The 20,187-nt window shown below is 42.3% G+C and overlaps 1 protein-coding gene across 1 annotated transcript in view; it reads left to right on the forward strand.

Annotated features, from left to right (window-relative positions):
- Nucleotides 1-20,187, forward strand: part of CD109 (CD109 molecule) — a gene marked incomplete at its 5' end in the record, with an annotated part of 129,029 nt that overhangs the window by 27,116 nt on the left and 81,726 nt on the right. Inside the window, 2 exons of the mRNA XM_034648275.1 lie at nucleotides 1,781-1,906; nucleotides 18,255-18,276. Of these exons, the coding sequence (XP_034504166.1) occupies nucleotides 1,781-1,906; nucleotides 18,255-18,276 (148 nt within the window). The remainder of the gene's footprint in view (nucleotides 1-1,780; nucleotides 1,907-18,254; nucleotides 18,277-20,187) is intronic.

Below are 20,187 nucleotides of genomic sequence, written 5' to 3' on the forward strand. Positions count from 1 at the left end.
TCCCAGGAGTTTGCCAAGGATGGTGACCTGCTTAGTCTTGACTTGCTTTTTTGGTCTTTGGTTTTAACAATTAGTTTCTGGCTTACTAGACTATGCCTTACTCAGTTCTCGGCATTGTACTTACCTCTGACTTTTACATTCTCCCCCACTCAGGAGGAGAGGTTTCTTCTGAGCTCTAACTGAGCTCACCCACTACCTCTGGTCAAAGGATAGAGAATAAGAATACGGGAAAATATTTGATCCCTGCTCTCAGGAGCTCACAGTCTAGTTGGGAACAAAAAACCCCATATATCGCCCATGAGTACCTTACATGAGTACCTTCGCCCATGAGTACCTTCTGTACTCAGAAGGGGTAAACGCCAGATGTACTGGGGTCTCTCCCGGAAGCGGCCATTTTATCTTTGGAAGCGTGGACAGGAGGCCTAGAGCTTATTGCACGACTGGACAGGAAGGGAGGGCATTCTGTGCAGCCGTTGTAGAGGCCTCGATGCCTGGGCTTCTGGGGGTGAATTGCAAATAAATCTATGTTTGGAGGCAGATGAGCGTAGAAACGTAGCTGGAGTCAGAGTCCTCAGTTCTGTACCCCATGTAAAGGAGCGTAGACCTCATTCTGTAGGCAAAGAAGAGCCAGCATCACCTAGTGGTCCAGCATCAGGATCATAGCCCCTGTGTCTTCATTGCCCGTTGTATGTCAAGAACGGGGCCAAGCATGTTGACCACTTTGCCTCAGTCTGGGATTTGTGTTTCAGGTGGGTGACACTGTCGGTGGTGGGGACGGTCTTGGCGGGGCTACACTGGAGGAGTAGATGAGCTGTAATGGTTAGGAAACAGAATGTGGTAGCTGGAGGTGAGGCTAGAGAGGAGGAGGCAAATTAGAGAGAGATTAAAGAGACGGAGTTGACAGGGCCGGGAATGTGAGGGGAATCCGGGATGTCTGCTGGCTTGGCTTGGATGAATGCTGCGTGAGGAGATCGTTGTCTGAAAGAGTGTGGGAAGACTGAAGTGTTTGTCACGCATCCCCTTGTCTAAGCATCTCTCTGATACATTTTGCTGGATTAAAAGGCACATGGGTTTGGATCCTGAATTCACGTATTACTTACAGTTGAGTGCTTACTGAACCTCTCTAGGAATGAGTTTGCTACTATAATGTGAGGACAGTCCTCCCCTGGGGGAGAATTATAATGATTTTTTTCAAAATTTTATTAAAGATTTTATTTATTTCTTTGACAGAGAGAGAGAGAGCACAAGCAGGGAGAGCAGCAGGCAGAGGGAGAGGGAGAAGCAGGCTCCCCACTGAGCAGGGAGCCCGACACGGGGCTCGATCCCAGGACCCTGAGATCATGACCCGAGCTGAAGGCAGAGCTCAACCAACAGAGCCACCCAAGCGCCCCTAAAATTATAATGATTGAGTGACGTGTGAGTTGTAATGATAAGACGGAGTGCCTGACACTTGGTGGGCCTTGAGTACACGAGGCCTGTGATCTCTACAGTTAACAATAACAACACAGGTTTGGTGGGGCACACATCATTGTGTTCCATGTAGAGGGAAATATGGTACCAAGAATTAAAAGGTGGAGCAGAATAAAGATGAAGCATATGAGAAAGAAAGAAATTTTGATTGTCTCTTGTCTAGTCATATATAGCCGACGTTTTCCAAAAATGATCTCTGTTGCCATATTTTGGATGTGCCCGGAAGGGTGCAGGGCGTCATTTATGACCAGATAGGATACACGTGCACACGGCAGTCTTTATATAGTAACGTGTATGGTTTTCATTGTAGGACCCCAAGTCAAATTTGATCCAACAGTGGTTGTCAGAACAAAGTGATCTTGGCGTTGTTTCCAAAACTTTTCAATTATCTTCCCATCCAATACTTGGTGACTGGTCCATTCAAGTTCAAGTGAATGTGAGTATCAACATATTTTTTAGGGGGAATGCTAAAATGATTTAAATAGGTCCGGTGGGGAAATACCTCCAAAGGCATTTATTCATTGAACAGAAAAATGTTAACCTGAACGTCTAGACAATTTAAGTGGTTTATTTTTAATTTACTGTGTTTATCAATGGGTCAGCTTTCATTGTAACAAATTAGAATTTTAGTCACTACTGCTTTTTAATGTAATATAATGTTTGAAGGTTAAAACATTGCATTTTAGTGTAACACTGATTAATATTTATTTTACTTAATACATACATTGAGTATTTTAAAACTAAGCAATGAATACATAGTTATTGTTTGGCAGATTTTATGTCTCTGAATAATGACTCCTGATGAGATTGGACTAACCTACCTTATTTTTGTTTGTTTATTTATGAAGTCCTTGGTACTTCATAAATTTTGGGAGGTGGGTGGGGGGTGGGATAATTGCGTGATGGGCGTTAAGGAGGACACTTGATGTAACGAGCACTGGGTGTTATATGCAACTGATGAATCACTAAATTCTACCTCTATAAGTAATAGTACAGTACGTGTAAACTCATTTGAATTTAAATTACAAAATTAAAAATAAAAACCACAGTGATTTTAAACAACCACACCAATTTTCTGTTCCCCAGTCCTCCTCCTTTCCAACTTCTCTACTTTCTTTCTTTCTTCAGTGCCAGCTTTTGTAGCTCTGAGACCTAACAGGGCAGGCACACGATTACGCCCTCATCTCTCTGCCTTAGGTTGTCTCCTGAGTATCACTGTGTGATGTTTGAAGACTCATTGAATATTTTCCCATTTTCTTTGGTATTTATTAAAAAATATATAAGTATATGAATAAGAGCTTTTAAAAATAGTCCTATTCAATAGCTTCTCACGGTTGCCATCTGGGACGGCAGTTCTCTGCCGTGGGCCTTGCCAGGTGCACTGGGGGGTGTTGAGCGGTATTTTTGCCCTCAGCCTGCTAGATGCCCGGAGAGGCTTTCCCTTTCCTCCAAGGGTGACAGCCAAACATGTCTACAGACATCGTCAGTGTCCCCGGGGGAAAACACCCTTCTCTCCACTACTGAGAACCACTTTATTAGAAGGAATAATCATTTGTTAGCCTAAGACCTTAAGTGAGATGAAAGTACCAAGGACTTCATAAATAAAAATAAAAAAAAATTTTCCCCTTTAGTTAACACATTTTGGGGTGACGTCCTCAAAGCAGAACTAGCCCCTCCTCGCCAGCACGAGTTTTGAAACCCACGTAAAGAAGAAGAGTGCTGTCGGCCTGCGGTGCGGTTTTGCTGTGGAGACACATAGGCAACAAGAAAATGTGGAGGGGTGCTGGGGGGCCATGGGTGACGAGCCCTGGGAGGGCTCCTGCTTACCGAGGAGAGGAGAGTGCATGTTTGGGAGACTTCAGAGAGAGAAAGCTGTGTGTAGAGGCAGGGAAAATGCAAGAGAGCCTCACAGGTCTGGGGGTGTGGGAGAAGTTGGGTGTTCCTGGCACGTGTGGAGAATGATGGGAGTTGAAGATGAGGGCGTACACATGAGTTTGAGGGGGTTCGGGTTTTATTCTCAGTTCCCACCTTTGATTTCACTATAAACTCTCCGGGATCTGTTGTTTGTTTATCTATCCATCTGTCCATCTTTCCTTCTGTCCCTCTGTCGAATATGTGTTGAGGGCTTTTAGTGTGGTGGTGGATACAAGGAAGTAAACACGCAGAATCTCTGTCCCTAGAGACCATCGTTGTGCTGACGTGAAGAGTTGGGTACAAGCTGAATAACACAAGCATGACGGAAAAACAGGCCGCCAGCAGCGGACAAACTGCAAGGTGCTGAGTCAGCGAGGTCCTTCTGGTGCTTCTGAGGCTGCGGTCTGACTTGCACTAGCGTGGGATAAGGAGGGTTTATTTTTTTTTATTTTTAGATTTATTTATTTGACAGAGAGAGAGAGAGAGAGAGAGAGAGCACAAGCAGGGGAGCGGCAGGCAGAGGGAGAGGGAGAAGCAGGCCTCCCCACTGAGCAAGGAGCCTGATGTGGGTCTTGATCCCAGGACGCTGGGATCATGATCTGAGCCGAGGGCAGATGCTTAACTGACTGAGCCACCGGGGCACCCCAAAGAGGGTTTATTGTAAGGACGAGTGCTGATGCTTTTGTGGCCTCGGCTCCCTCTGTCTCTTGTGGCCTGTGTCATTCTCCTCTTGTTCTTCTCTCTACCTTTAAATCTGAACCGGTCGCAGGGGCTCCGCTAAGTAACCATCATCTCAGAGCCCTACAAGCCAGCCTCTTCCCCGGGCTTTCCTTGGGTCAGGTGTCCGCTGTTGGCACGTTCAGAGGCACCTCTGCACCCTGGCCAGGTGGGGTCACAGCCTCCAAGAGGTTAATTTGTTCAGTGAGCGGTGAACAGAATATATACCAGAAAACAGAGGGCGATAGAATAGTGGAGAAAGACTTTGGAAGATGTGAGATCGTAGGTTGGAAGATTTACAGGATTTCTCATGCAGTGGTTTGTGGACTTGAACTGTCATGTTGCTTTGGTAGGAAAAAAAGACAAGGAAATGTAGGTGCTTACAAAATTCATATAGTTGGCAAGATTTGGCCTTTGCCCACCTCTAAAGCCTCGTTAAGTGCCACCCTTATCCTTGAACCCTGTGCTTTAGACATATTATGTCCTTTAAGTTTCTTAAAATCACACTTCTGTCTGATCCCAGAGCCTTCCCATGCTGTTCCCTCTGTCTGGAACACTCTTCTGTAATTCTAGATGCTTGCTTTTGCCCCTTGGGCATCATCTAAAATGGCCTGATCCCGCTGGACATTCCCAGAGCACTCTGTGCTTCTCTTGGTTCATTCATGTCACTTTTAGTTCATGGTACCTAACACACTGGTCTTTGGGGCTTGTTTGCATCTTTATCTCCGTGACTTAGCACATGTTTTGCACTTGGATTTTAGTCAGTATTTATTAGGTGAGTGTATTAAAGCTATATGATAATCATTTCTGTTGAACTAAATATAATTTCCCCTTTTCCACATTCTGTAAAGCATCTTCGTCTTTTAGAAGACAAGCATATTGGCCAGGTACTTATTGGTGATGTCTTTTTTCCCCCAATTTTATTGAGGTACATTTGACAAATAAAGTGATAGGATATTTAAAGTGTACAATGTGACTATTTGATATACATGCACATTGTGAAAGAATCCCTTCCAGGTGATATAATGTTAAGGCACGCACGAAGGGAAAATAAGCACGTTTATTTAAAAAAAAAAAAAGAAAAAAGAAAGTCCTTTAAAGGCCACCAGGGGTCAGTATAGTCAAAGAAATATTATGGGAAGGAACCCCAGACCCAGTCTTTGTCTCTGGTTTTTATCTTTCTGTGACTCCTGCATAGCATTCAAAGACTGTTTATTGCTTATTATTAAACTCTTTTTTTCCCCAGCAGTGAATAATGACTATGGTGGAAATGTATTTATTATTTAAATAGTCCACCACGGTAAACTATATTTTTGTTTTTCTAAGGCAGTGACCATTCTCAGCATAAATCTCAGGGAGGAGAAAATATTTATTTCAGAAGAATGTTTGAAATTCCATTTGTCTCTAGAAAAAATATGAAATGATCCTAGTATTAGACTTATCAGAGCTTTGATTTGTAGTGACTGTGCACATAATCAACACGGCATTCTTAAATCACCCTTTTTGCTAGGTCAGTAAAAGGATCCTTTAGGTAAAGCACACCTGGTGGGTTCCTTGGCATTTACACAACTGTAACACGTACCGTTATGTGAATGAGTCATTTATTATATGCTAACGTTTCTGGATTACTTAATTGCTTATGACCTTCAAGTATTGCTTTTCACTTTCAGGATTTTTAATAATGAGTAGTTATTTTGATTTAGTAAAATTTCTAGGTTTTTATTCTTATTTTTACCTCTTTTTTTGTGCAGTATATAATGGTAGAGCACAGTAAGTTTGCTATATATTCATTGACTGGCATTTTTTACAATGCTAATTTAATTAAATTGCAAAACTACTCTTGATGAGGATAACTTTTAAGCTCTTTTAAAATTAGTAAAATTTAGTAAGAGCACTGATGTTTTAAAAAATTTTATTTATTTGAGAGAGTGCATGCGCAAGAGAGAGCACAAGCAGGGGGGAGCAGCAGGCAGAGGGAGAAGCAGACTCCCCACTGAGCAAGGAGCCTGATGTGGGACTCGATCCCAGCACCCTGGGATCATGACCTGAGCCAAAGGCAGACGCTTAACCGACTGAGCCACCCAGGCGCCCAGGAACACTGATTTATTATGTTGCTACTTAGGCACGTACTTAATTTGTATACCTGCCTGAAATGTGGAGAGTTCTTTGCTGCGTTGGGGACTGTGCTTCTCTTGCGAAGAATCACCATCCTTTCTACGCCTTCCAGCCTCCTGCCCCAACATTCTTTCTCCCTTAACTTCCAGGGGCCCTGTGACCTCCCCTCAGAGGGAAGAAGTTAATTTTAGCTGTAATACCTCTTCACAGAAGTGTGTTTTACAGAGTTGCTATATTTCACGTACATTAGAAGACAGACAAGTGGGGAAATGTTCTCCAATTTAATAATTATCTTACAAATATCCCCNCACGTACATTAGAAGACAGACAAGTGGGGAAATGTTCTCCAATTTAATAATCATCTTACAAATATCCCTTGGGCAGGTAACTTGCTGTGAAAGTGAGACATTGCTTGTGTTTTCATTTCTTTGTAGTACTTCTCTAGGTGCCTTATCTCTCTAGGGTATCTATCTCTTCACTGGTATCCTTGGCTCTCCCAAATAGTTACACTTTTTTTTTTTCAATTTTTAAAATTGTGGTAAAATATATGCAGAATTTACTATCTTAACTATTTCTGAGGGTACAGGCCAGTGGTATGAAATATACTCACATGGTCGTGCCTGTCACTGGGATCCATCTCCTTAGCTCTTACCGTCTAGCACAACTGACACTCTGGAACTTAACACTAGCTCCCCATTCCTCCTCTTCCCCAGCGGGGGGCACCACCGCTCTCCTTTCTGTCTCTAGGAATTGGACTATTCTCAGCACCTCATATACGTGGAGTCATATAGTATTTGTCTTTTTGTGACTGGCTTATTTCACTTAGCGTAATATCCTCAAGGTTCATCCCTATGGTCACACATGTCAGAGTTTGCTTCCTTTTTAAGGCTGAAAAATACTCCGTTGTACGTGTATACCAGGACTCATTACGAATGGTCTAGCATCTCTGATTTAAAAATTGTATTCCAGGTTACTAGAATACAAAAAAGTGTATTCCTGGCTTAGAGGTTCTTTCAAAGAACTGCTAATTTGGTGTGTCAACACCAGGCTCGTGGAGCGGGGAGGGATCTGGCTGTCCCAGCCCTCTCCCTGGAGGCACCCACAGCCCTGAGTTCCAGGCCTCTGGGTGACCCAAGCATTGGCGCTCACGTTCCTCTGAGAACCTGAAGGGAGAGCGAGTCACAGAGAAAATCCTGCTCGGTTGATAATTGTAGCCTTTGCCCTTTTCTGCCGCGGGCAGATGGAAGATGGAAGTCTGTCTTCCCTTCTGGAGGAGTTCGCGCAACTGAGTTGACTGAGGCTGCACTTTCTAGAAGCTACCAGTGGTTCTCAAACAGCAGTGTGCCTAAGAACCAGCTGACTGGGAGCTTGTTTAAGATGCAGGGTTCAGGCCCTGCCCACAGATCACAAGTCAGTCATACTGGCATGGGACCCAAGAATTTGCATTTTAAATAAGCACTCTGGGAAATTCCATTCGTCTTCTGGACCACATCTTGAGAAGTGCTGATTTCTGTCCTCGGCCAGGCAGCCTTACTTTCCGTTCTGCTGAGAGGCAGAGCCGGGTGGTGTAAAATGCGCAGAACGGGAGACAGGCCCCCGACCCCTTCTTTAGTTCTGTAGTGGGGAGACTCTGAGCTATTGACTTTCACTCTCTAGGTAACTAGCTCTCTAGAGCTCTCTGGCATCATATCAGATGTTTTGGACAAATCTGTATTTTTACAGTAAATGATTTAGATGCCCAGCCGGCGGGGCAACCCCCGAACGAGGCAATCCTGTGGTCTCTTGGAGCTGTGGTTTCTCAGCCTTGTGTCGCCCCGAAGCAGTGTCGAGTGGGGACAAGAAAGAGAAGGTAGACAGCTCAGTGGTTGAGGCTGGGAATCAGTCTTCTGGAGCCCTGTCTAATACACGTGCGTGTCAAGTTGTGTAATTCAGAAGCAGTCTGCACTGAATTGTTCCCTCACTTACAGCAGTTGCGTCCATTCTTTTGACTTAGTTGTCGTGGCAAGGTTCGTAAGGGTTGCAAGCAGCACCTCACGGCTTTCCATAGCCTTTCAGCCTGCTCCTTCTCTCTCCCGCCCTCCTGCCTAGCGGCTGCCTGGCTTGGTTCACTTCAGCTGGAGCCGTTTGTCCTTTGCAAGGGAGCACATCTTTGTTTGGACAGTTCCTGTCCTTGAAGTTCTCTGCAAGTAGCATCTGGTGACCCGTCCCCTGGCTTGTGCTGACAGCTTAACAGAAAGCATGGAGCAAACTATGACAGGTCAGAAAACAGTGGCATCCTCTGGAATGTGGATGGAGCTTCCAAAATACTTTCACTAGCCTCCGCTTGAAGGAAGACTGCTTTTTTGGGAAACACTTCAAGTTCTTCCATGTGCAGTGAGAAAGGGAGGGAGGGAAGGCAGTTTTAGGATTTTGACTTCTTACAGCAGCAACTGGCGGAGATGAGCCCTTCGTTCTCCCTTCTTCCAGGGCCCTGATACACATCTCTACCACAGCACTTACCAGTCAGGGGAGCTGTTTCCTTGTTGGTTTTTTTGTTTTTGTGTGGCAAAATATAAATAACATAAAATTTACTATGGTAGCCATTTTTAAGTGTATAGTGTTCAGTGGCATCAAGTACATTTACATCCATCACCACCACCCGTTTCCAGAATTTGCTTCATCTTTCCAAACTGTGATCAGTGTGGTTTTTAAAAATGTGACTGCCTCATTTATTAGACTGTGAGCTCCTTGACGATAGGAGTTCTGTTTTATTAATTTTCATATTTATTCTGTCTGATACAGTATCTGACCTGTTGCGGGAACTCGTTCATGCTTGTGGGATGAAAGAATGAGTGAATGAACGGTTTCTCCTAGGCTATTGCTATTGATTATTATCCTTTGCTTTTTTAAAAAAACTTTATTTTTTTATTTGAAAGAGAGAGAGAGAGGGAGCGCGCACAAGCCGGAGAGTGGCACAGGGAGAGGGAGAAGCAGGTTCCCTGCTGAGCAGAGAGCCTGACTTCTAACTCGATCCCAGGACCCTGGGATCATGACCTGAGCCGAAGGCAGACGCTTAGCTGACTGAGCCACCCAGGTGCCCAGTGGTGTGTGTTTTGATTTCTGGACCCCAACCTAATTTTTATGAGGAGTTCCTTGTCTTGTTCTTCCCCTCCAAAACCTACCCTAGGAGTGCCCTTCCTTTCAAGCGTGTCTTACCTACCACTCTCTTCAGGTACCTCTTTTTGGCATCAGGCAGAAACTCTGGGATTAGACGTCAGCATGTCCTGCTCATCAGTGAAATGGAGAATCTCAGGAAGCTGCCGGCAGGTAGCAAGCTTACCCAGATCCATCTCTTCATTTTATGGAGGAGGAACTGGAGAGAAGTGACGTGACCTGGTTAGACTACACGATGTTATGCTAGTGTCAGGGCTAGAAGCGAGATCTCCTGACACTTAACCGCTGTAGAACATCGAATTATTTAATATGTGCAGCAGTTGCTGTTTAAAGATGGTCACCTTTTTGGTTGAGTTTAGATGTCAACAGAGCTTGCCATATGCATTGGTGGAGAAGATGCCCACTGCTGTGACATGACTCGAGGGTGCCGTACAATCACTTCCTCATGCATTGGCTTGTTTTCTTTTTTTCCCCTTTTTCTTGGCTTTTTAAGGTTTTATTTTAAGGTTTTATTCCAGTCAGTTAACATACAGTGTAATATTAGTTTCAGATATACAGTATGGTGATTCAACACTTCCATGTATCACCCAGTGCTGATCACGACAAGTGCCCTCCTTAATCCCCATCGCCTATTTCACCCATCCCTCCACCCCTCCCCTCTGGTAACCATCAGTTTGTTCTCTGTAGTTAAGAGTCTGTTTCTTGGTTTGTCTCTCTCTCTTTTTCCCTTTGCTCATTTGGTTTGTTTCTTAAATTCCGCATTTGAGTGAAATCATATAGTATTTGCCTTTCTCTGACTTATTTATTTTGCTTTAGTGTTATACTCTCTAGTTCCATCCATGTTGTTGCAAATGGCAAGATTTCACCCTTTTTTGTGGCTGAATAATATTCCATTTTATGTATGTATATGTATATATATACGCCATAGATATATGTATGTCACATCTTCTTTATCCATTCATCAATTGGTGGACACTTAGGCTGCTTACATAATTTGGCTATTGTAAATAATGCTATCATAAACATTGGGGTGCATGTATCCCTTTGAATTATATTTNGTCATAAACATTGGGATGCATGTATCCCTTTGAATTATATTTTTGTAATCTTTTGGTGAATACGCAGTTGTGCGATTGCTGGATCATAAGGTAGTTCTATTTTTAACTCTTTGAGGTACCTCCATACTGTTTTCCACAGTGACTGCACCAGTTTGCATTCCCATCACTGTGCACGAGTTCCTTTTTCTCCACATCCTTGCCAACACCTGTTTTTTCTTGTGCTGTTGACTTTAGCTATTCTGACAGATGTGAAGTGTTATCTGATTGTAGCTTTGATTTGCATTTCCATGATGGTAAGTGATGTTGGGCATCTTTTCATGTGTCTATTAGCCATCTGGATGTCTTCTTGGGAGAAATGTCTGTTCATGTCTTCTGCCTATTTTTTAATCGGATTACTTGTTTTTTGAGTGTTGAGTTTGATAAGTTCTCTATGGATTTGGATACTAACCCTTTATCGGTTATGTCTTTTGCAAATCTCTTCTCCCACTCAGTAGGTTGCCTTTTACTTTTGTTGATTCTTTCCTTCACTGTGCAGAAGCTTTTTATTTGGATGTAGTCTCAATAGTTTACTTTTGCTTTTGTTTCCCTTGCCTCAGGAGACATATCTAGAAAGAAGTTGCTATGGCTGATGTCAACGAAGTTACTGCCAATGTTATCTTCTAAAGATTTATTTATTTGAGAGAGAGAGAAAAAGAGTGAGAGAGAGTGTGAGGGGAGGGGTAGAGAAGAGAGGGAGAGAGAGAATTTCAAGCAGACTCTCCACTGAGTGCGGAGCCCTGTGCGGACCTCGATCCCATGACCCTGAGATCATGATCTGAGCCAAAATCTGGATGCTTAATTGCCTGAGCCACCCAGGTGCCTCTGCCTATGTTCTCTTCTAGGGTTTTTATGGTTTCAGGTCTCATATTTAGGTTTTTAATCCATTTTGAATTTATTTTTGTGTATGCCTTAAGAAACTGGTTGAGTTTCATTCCTTTACATGTTGCTGTCCAGTTTTCCCAACACCATTTGTTGAAGAGACTGTATTTTTTCCATTGGATATTCTTTCCTGCTTTGTCAAAGATTAGATATGGGTTTATTTCTGGGTGTTGTATTCTGTTCTACTGATCTATGTGTCTGTTTTTATGCTAGTCCTCAGTGTACCAAATGGTTATATCTTATAGCTTAGCATCAAAAACAGTAACTTTACATTGGTAGGATGTGGGTGTATAGTTCTATAAGATGCTTAGTTTTTGATGACAGAGGTTGTTTTGGAAAATTACAGCTCATTGGACTCTGCTCGTGGCAGCCCTGGGTACCAGGGTGGGTCACTAAAATGAGTACTGTGTCCCTGGGTGGAGTGAGAAAAGGAGAAATGAGGAAGAAATGGAATTATTTTGCCTCAAGGGTACCTTTCCCATTCAGTACAAAGTTGTAGCCACACTTATACTTTTTCCTCTTGCTTGAGATAGGCGCCCAAGAAAGGGGGTCATGTGGCATATCTTTAAAAACTTTTAATTTTTTCAATTTTTAGTAGAAATAGGGTTAAATGGATGATTTTTGTTTGTTTGCTTGTTTTAAAGGGAGTGTGCTTCTAGTCAGCTTTTCTGTTAAGGAAACGTTTGTCGCTTTTACAGCATAATATTTGTACTGCACATGGCGAAACATCTTAGAAGTATGCATGTACTTGTGGCATTGGGTGTCTGGTCCACTATCCTTCAACTGGAGTCTTATATGGTCTATGTCTTGGTTATTGGTTAGATCCATTTTCCCCAAGTCCTATTACTATGAGTAACTATTAGGTATAGAACAACTTAAGTTCTTTTTTTAAAATTTTTAAATGTTTTTAAAATTTTTATTTATTTATTTATTTTTGATGTAATGTTCCATGATTCATTATTTGCATATAACACCCAGTGCACCATGCAATACATGCCCTCCTTACTACCCATCACCAGGCTATCCCATTCCCCCACCCCCTCCTCTCTGAAGCCCTCAGTTTGTTTCTCAGAGTCCATAGTCTCTCATGCTTCATTCCCCCTTCTGATTACCCCCCTTTTCTTTATCCCTTTCTTCTCCTACCAATCTTCCTAGTTCTTATGTTCCATAGTTGAGAGAAACGATAGGATAATTGTCTTTCTCTGCTTGACTTATTTCACTTAGCATTATCTCCTCCAGTGCCATCCATGTTGCAGCAAATGTTGAGAACTCGTTCTTTTTGATAGCCGAGTAATATTCCATTGTATATATGGACCACAGCTTCTTAATCCAGTCATCTGTTGAAGGGCATGTCAGCTCCTTCCACGATTTAACTGTTGTGGACAATGCTGCTATGAACATTGGGGTGCATATGGCCCTTCTCTTCACTACGTCTGTATCTTTGGGGTAAATACCCAGTATTGCAATGGCTGGATCATAGGGTAGCTCAATTTTTAACTTTTTAAGGGACCTCCACACTGTTTTCCAGAGTGGCTGTACCAACTTGCATTCCCACCAACAATGTAGGAGGGATCCCCTTTCTCCACATCCTCTCCAACAANAACAATGTAGGAGGGATCCCTTTTCTCCACATCCTCTCCAACAATTGAGAACAACTTAAATTCTGCTTTAGTTTAATTCCAGTCTTGAGGAGTCCCAGAATATTTGTCATTCTTTTCTAATGAGAGAAGGGATTCAGGAAAATGCTGTCTCATGCAGGAGATTCTGGCCCCTCTCTTCTCACTCTCAGTAGGTAATCTTTCTACTTCATAAACAACGCACAACTTGTCAGATAGGAATTTCTTTAAATTCCTCGGCCAGATCTACGTGTCTGACTGTGTATGTGCCCATCTTAGGGTCATCCTCTTTTCAGAAAAGATGTAATTCTTCATATCTAAGATGAAAACCTCAACCTCTTCCCTGGCCACTCCCTTCCACTTTCTCAGAAATCTTGCAATATTAATGATCTCTTCTCTCCTGAATCTTCAACCTGGATCTCTCTCTCTCTTTCTCCTGGATCTTTCCCCAAAATCTAGTCTGTTCAAATCTCTCACATGATTAAGGTGGTTGGGAAGAGAGAGAAAGAGAGAGAAAGAGGGGGAGAGAGAGAGAGAGACATTGGGGGGGGGAGAGATTGGGAAGGGTCACTGAACTCTGACCCTAGTTTCCTTGCAGTAACTTCACTTTCTTTGTCTTTCCCATTCTAGACAATCCTTTAAAAATATGTTGTNCTTTCCCATTCTAGACAATCCTTTAAAAATATGTTGTCTAATCTCTGTGCCTCCCACTTCCTCAGCTCACTCCAATTTGGCACTTAGGTTTCTTTCTATTGGTTTGTTAGTCTGGATTCTTCTCCTTATACTGTTTTGTCATTTATTCTTTCTTACATATGGGCATATCATAAGGTTTGGCTTTAAAATTCTTTCATTTCTCACTCTAGACCATGTCATCCATAGATATGATTGTATTTTCCATCTATACGTTAATGACTTTCAAATTATCTGAGAGAACCCAGGCCTCTGTGTTCCAGACCTTTATAATCATCTGCCTACTTAACATCTCTACTTGGATGTTTTAAAGGCTTCCTAAACTCCTCATGTCTGGTATCATTCTTATAATCTTCTTTCACCACCTCTGGCTCTTCTCCAGCATTCTCTAGCTTATTGAATTACTCTACCACCCATCCAGTTGTGCAAGTTGGTAACCTTGGAGTTTTCTGACATCTCATGCTCTCTCACCACCCTTACCCAGACCTTCACAGAGTTCCATAGATTGTATCCTTAAATATATTTCAAATCCATCTACTGCTACTTCTCTTTATTTCCATCTCTATTTTTTTTTGTCCAAGCCACCCTCATATTTTCCCTAGATATTTGCAATGCCTCTTCATGCATCTCCCTATGTTTGCTCTTTCCCCCTTGCAGTCAGTTCCCTGCACAGCAGCTAAAGTAATCTAAGCATTAAATTGGATCATGTTATTCCTCAGCTTAAAATTCCCCACAGGCTTTCCATTGCCCTCAGAATAAAATTCATGTGTTTCACTGTGGCCTGTACAAGGCCCTGCTACTCACTACTTTTCCACCCTTGTCTTCAGAATTCATGATTCCCTATAAATCTAATTAACAGCTTTTATCTTTGTCTGTCTATAATTATATGTTCACGTGTGTGATTATATGATAAATATCTTCTTTCCACCAGATTAAAAGCCCCACCCTGGGAAAGTGTATCTCCATCTCTGAGCACAATGCTAAGCGCACTCAGGTGCAGTACTTCTCTGTTGAAGGATGGGTGGATGCATGCATGTGTTCTGTGTGGGCTGCAGTTCTGTTAACTCTAATTCAGTAGCTCTGGAACTGGGCATCTCTGCTTATGGAATCTACTACAGTTGATCCTGATGTCTGGGTTGAAAACCCCTAGAGAAGTATGTTGCAACTGCAGTGTGACCACAGATGTTTAGACTCTAAACAGGAAAGGCAAGGACAACGTGAATGTTAACAAACATTTCCTTTCTTTTGCACATCTATCATTTCTCCAAGCAGGTCAATATACATCCACAGACACTTTTGTGGTTTATATTTTCATTGTGATTTCTTGATAATTTTTAAGTTCTTTGCTAATTTTATGGTGAAAATGAAAGAGGGTAAAAAATGGGCTGTTACACAATTACTGTTCTGTAAGTATTAGGGTTAAGCATAGGAAAATTAGTAGGTATCTGAATAAAACTAAAAATATGGAACTTTCCTATTATATGTTAGGTGGGAAGAAACACCACTCAGTAAACATCTAAAGATGATTAAGACACAGACCCTACTTTCAAGGAGCTTACAGTCAGGGAAGGCTTCATGTAATAAATGCAAATAGCATTAGACTGGGAGTTACATGATGTGGGGCCTTATGCTGTAGTCGAGGGACTGTGGGTAAGTCGTGTCAGCTCTGGATCTGTTTCCTTAGCTGTAAAATAAGGGGCTTGGGGCGGAGGACTTGTAAGCCTCTTTGTGCCCTTAGAATTCCATGCTTCAACTAGACGGAGGTGGAGGGCACTGTAGGACTTTGATGGGGACCATGGGGATAGAGGTGGAATGGGGCTTGGGCTAGTTATAGCGGTAGAGTTGGGAGCAGGCACTTGCCTGGAGTGGAGGTCCTGCAGGGAGTCATAGTCAAAGAGAATGTTGGAAGAGTGTGTGGGTCGAGCTGTGGAACATATTGGATATCAGGCTCATGTTTTAGATTTCATTTTGTGGACATTGGGGGACTCTAAAAACTTTATTTTACTTTGAATGTTAATGTTATAAATTTCATGTAAGACTTCTGAGGACAAAGAAAGTGAAAATTGTATGTGAATGAGTCTCTCATTATAAAAGGTACAAATATTAAACTTTTATTATTTTCCTCTGATTATAAAAGTAATGCATGCTCAATGTAAAACACCGAAACATTATTCAGTAGACAGATGACACGCTTATGAGAAACCTCTGGACAAAAAAATATGTCATCGATATTTGTCGTCTTTTTTTTTTCTTAAAGATTTTATTTATTTATTTGACAGACATAGAGACAGCCAGTGAGAGAGGGAACACAAGCAGGGGGAGTGGGAGAGGAAGAAGCAGGCTTCCAGCAGAGGAGCCTGACATGGGGCTCGATCCCAGAATGCCGGGATCACGCCCTGAGCCGAAGGCAGACGCTTAATGACTGAGCCACCCAGGCGCCCCAATTGATGTTTGTTGTCTTGTTGATTTTTGTAGTATNATTGATATTTGTTGTCTTGTTGATTTTTGTAGTATGACATTGCAATAGTATTTTAAGAAGATCATAGTATGTGGGGTGGTTAAAAGGAGAGGACCGACGTCAGGGAGATGGCCAAGAGGTTAGTATCATTGCTTCGCAAATACAGCCTACCTTCTGCGTTAGGTTATAATAGTCTAGTCTGAAGGTAATAGAGGGTTGCTTTAGAGGAGCCCCACAAACTAAAGAGGAATGGGTGAATTCAAGAGACACTTTAAAGGAAGATTCATTAGGTTTAGGAACTGATTGGATTGTGATTGTGAAAGGGAGAAACAGGAGTAAAGGGTGTTTAATGAACTAAAGAAGGCCATTAGACTGATGTGGCTGTATTGCCATGGCAGACTACTTAAGCAAACCAAAATCTAAGTCTGTAAATCCCTCAGGGTTACGAAATTAAAATGCTGGGGATAACCAGTCACAAACAGCCAACTAGGATTGAAGTTAAAGCTAGTCAATAATTTCCTTACTTTGCTTCTGCCTTTTCTCTATACAAGTTTCTTCTGAGCTGCTGTTGGTAGAGCATGCCTGGCCGCTTGCAGTTCAGGACTGCCCAATGCCAATCGGTTTTTGTTCACATAAACCCTTTAAAATTTTTAATGTGTTTTAGCTTACCTTTTGACAAGGTGACTCTGGAATTTCAGGTGTGGTCTCTGGAAGTATCACCCATGACAAGGGAAGTCGGGGCGGAAGCTTGGTTTAGGGGAGAGAGATGGGCGCGCTGATCAGAGGGAAATCACTACATTTAGCAGCTAAACAGAGGAGCCACCCAAAGCAACAGAGAACGAACAGCCAGGTTTGGAATGAGAGAACTAAGTGCAGGCACAGAGCAGAGAAGGTATTCAGAGAGGGTGGCCTCAGTGTTAGGTGCTGCAGAGGCCTCCAGGAGAACCAGGCCTGAGAGAGAGGCCGTGGGCAGTTAGCAGAGGCAAGGAGCCACCACTTACTGAGCACCAGTGACATGGTGGAGGCAGAGTCCGGGTGGCGGGGACAATAAAGAGTATAGACAGCTCATTTGAAACTTTTGTTTCTCTAAGGGGAGAATTAATATAGTATGTTGTGGGTACAGCAGCAAAAATACTATGTGATTTCATTCGTATTATGGAAAAGGAGACATTTGTGGAAGAATCAAGAAATCTACCCATCATGGTTCTAGTGGGAAAATAGGAGTTAGAATTGTCGATACCCTCTGCTCCCCAGCCTTTCTTAAAATGAACAGGTGGCCAGTTTGGGACTGTGAGGTTGAGCATGTATAACTGAAAGGTACAATACGAAAACCACAGCACTATTCTTTTGCCATTTAGTCCTGTTCTTTGGGACTGCTTCTTCCCTATTACTTGGTTGAAATGTAGGGCAAATCCCACCATTTTTCTGGTTATTTTTTGGTAATAAAGGTTGTGTCATTTTTATTATATTTACACACAAAGAAGAGTCTATGTTCAATAACTAATATGTCCAGTCCAATAAAGTCAAATGCTGTCTTCTCTCAGCTTGGGTCTTCTCTGGTCTGGCTGTCTCTCTCTGGCTCACTAAGCTGTGTTCGACAACTCCAGGATTGAACGGGGTTGAGGGAAGAGAGGCAAGGGGTAAAAAATCCTTACTTGATGTATAAGGACAAGTCATATCAATTTGCCAATATGTGTCCTACAAAAATGGCAATTTAATATGGTTTAATGTCACTTCTGAAAGAAATCCAAGAGGACACAAAGACATGGAAAGACATTCCATGCTCTTAGATTGGAAGAACAAACATTGTTAAAATGTCTATACTACCCAAAGCAATCTACACATTTAATGCAATCCCTATCAAAATACCACAAGCATTTTTCACAGAACTGAAACAAACAATCCCAAAATATGTATGGAATCACAAAAGACCCCAAATAACCAAAGCAATCCTGAAAAAGAAAAACAAAGCTGGACGTATCATAATTCTGGACTTCAAGCTATATTACAAAGCTGTAGTCATCAAAACAGTATGGTGCTGGCACAGAAACAGACACAGATCAGCATAGAAAACCCTGAAATGGACCCACACTATATGGTCAACTATTTTGAGACAAAGCAGGAAAGAATATCCAGTGGAAAAAGGACAGTCTCTTCAACAAATCGTGTTGGGAAAACTGGACAGCTACATGCTGATGAATGAAACTGGACCACTTTCTTACACCATACACAAAAATAAATTCAAAATGGACGAAAGACCTAAATGTGAGACAGGAAACCGTCACAGTCCTAGAGGAGAACACAGGCAGCAACCTTTTTGACCTCAGCTGGAGCAACTTCTTACTTAGACGTATCACTGGAGGCAAGGGAAACAAAAGCAAAAATGAACTGTTGGGACTTCACCAAGATAAAGAGCTTCACAGAGAAGGAAACAGTCAACAAAATTAAAAGGCAGCCTACAGAATGAGAGAAGGTATTTGCAAATGACATATCTGATAAAATTAGTATCCAAAATCTATAAAGAACTTCTCAAACTCAACACCCAAAAGCCAAATGATCCAGTCAAGAAATGGGCAGAAGACACGAATAGACATTTTTCCAAAGAAGACATCCAGATGGCCAATAGACACATGAAAAGATGCTCAGCATCACTCATCATCAGGGAAATAAAAATCAAAGCCACGATAAGATACCACCTCACACCAGTCAGAATGGCTAAAATTAACAACATAGGAAACAACAGATGTTGGTGAGGGTGTGGATAAAGGGGAACCTCCTTACATTGTTGTGGGAATGCAAACTGGTGCAGCCACTCTGGAGAACTATATGAAGGTTCCTCAAAAAGTTAAAAATAGAACTGCCCTATGATCCAGCAGTTGCACTACGAGGTGTTTATGCAAAAGATACAAAAATACAGATTCAAAAGGATATATGCACCCCAATGTTTTATAGCAGCATCAACAATAGGCAAACTATGGAAAAAGCCCAAAATGTCCATCTACTGATGGATAGATACAGAAGATGTGGTTATTTATATACATATATATGTGTGTGTGTATATATACATATATTACTCAGCCATCAAACAGAATGAAATCTTATAATTTGCGATGATGTGGATGGAGCTAGGGCGTATTATGCTAAGTGAGATAAGTCAGTCAGAGAAAGAAAAATACCAATTGAATTTAAGAAACAAAACAGATGAACATATAGGAAGGGGGGGAAAGAGAGAGGGAAACAAACCATGGGAGAGTCTTAATGATAAGAGAACAAAGTGAGGGTTGATGGAGAGAGGTGGGTGGGGGGATGGGCTAAATGGGTGATGGGTATTAAAGAGGGCACTTGTGATGAGCACTGGGTGTTGTATATAAGTGATGAATCACTAAATTCTACTCCTGAGACCAATATTACACTGTATGTTAACTAACTAGAATTTAAATAAAAAATGAAAAAAAATATGGTTCAATGTAATACTGTTGTCATCCGGGCTTGGCAGGCATTTAAAACTAATAGCTTTCCTTCATAAAACTGTTCTGTGGGGGCACCTGGGTGGCACAGTGGTTGAGCGTCTGCCTTCGGCTCAGGGCGTGATCCCGGCATTATGGGTTCGAGCCCCACATCAGGCTCCTCTNGCCTGGGTGGCACAGTGGTTGAGCGTCTGCCTTCGGCTCAGGGCGTGATCCCGGCATTATGGGTTGGAGCCCCACATCAGGCTCCTCTGCTAGGAGCCTGCTTCTTCCTCTCCCACTCCCCCTGCTTGTGTTCCCTCTCTCGCTGGCTGTCTCTATCTCTGTCAAATAAATAAATAAATAAATAAATCTTAAAAAAAAAAAAAAACTCTTCTGTGGGTTAGTTGGAGCACCGCTACCATTGCTGGGAGGCTTTCCATTTAGTGTCTTTGAGGCTTTTGAATCTGTCTCCTCCTCGGGCAGCTCTTAACTTTGTCTTCAGCACCTGGGCATCTACAGTATACCGCCAGCTTCCCCTCCAGAAGTGCTTCCTGTCTGGAGGCTATTTTTGATTAGGGTACAAGACAGCCCCATGCTGGCTCTCTCTCTCTCTCTCTCTCTCTCTCTCT

Source organism: Ailuropoda melanoleuca, chromosome 19 (genome assembly GCF_002007445.2).
Source record: "Ailuropoda melanoleuca isolate Jingjing chromosome 19, ASM200744v2, whole genome shotgun sequence".
Classification (NCBI taxonomy): Eukaryota; Metazoa; Chordata; class Mammalia; order Carnivora; family Ursidae; genus Ailuropoda; species Ailuropoda melanoleuca.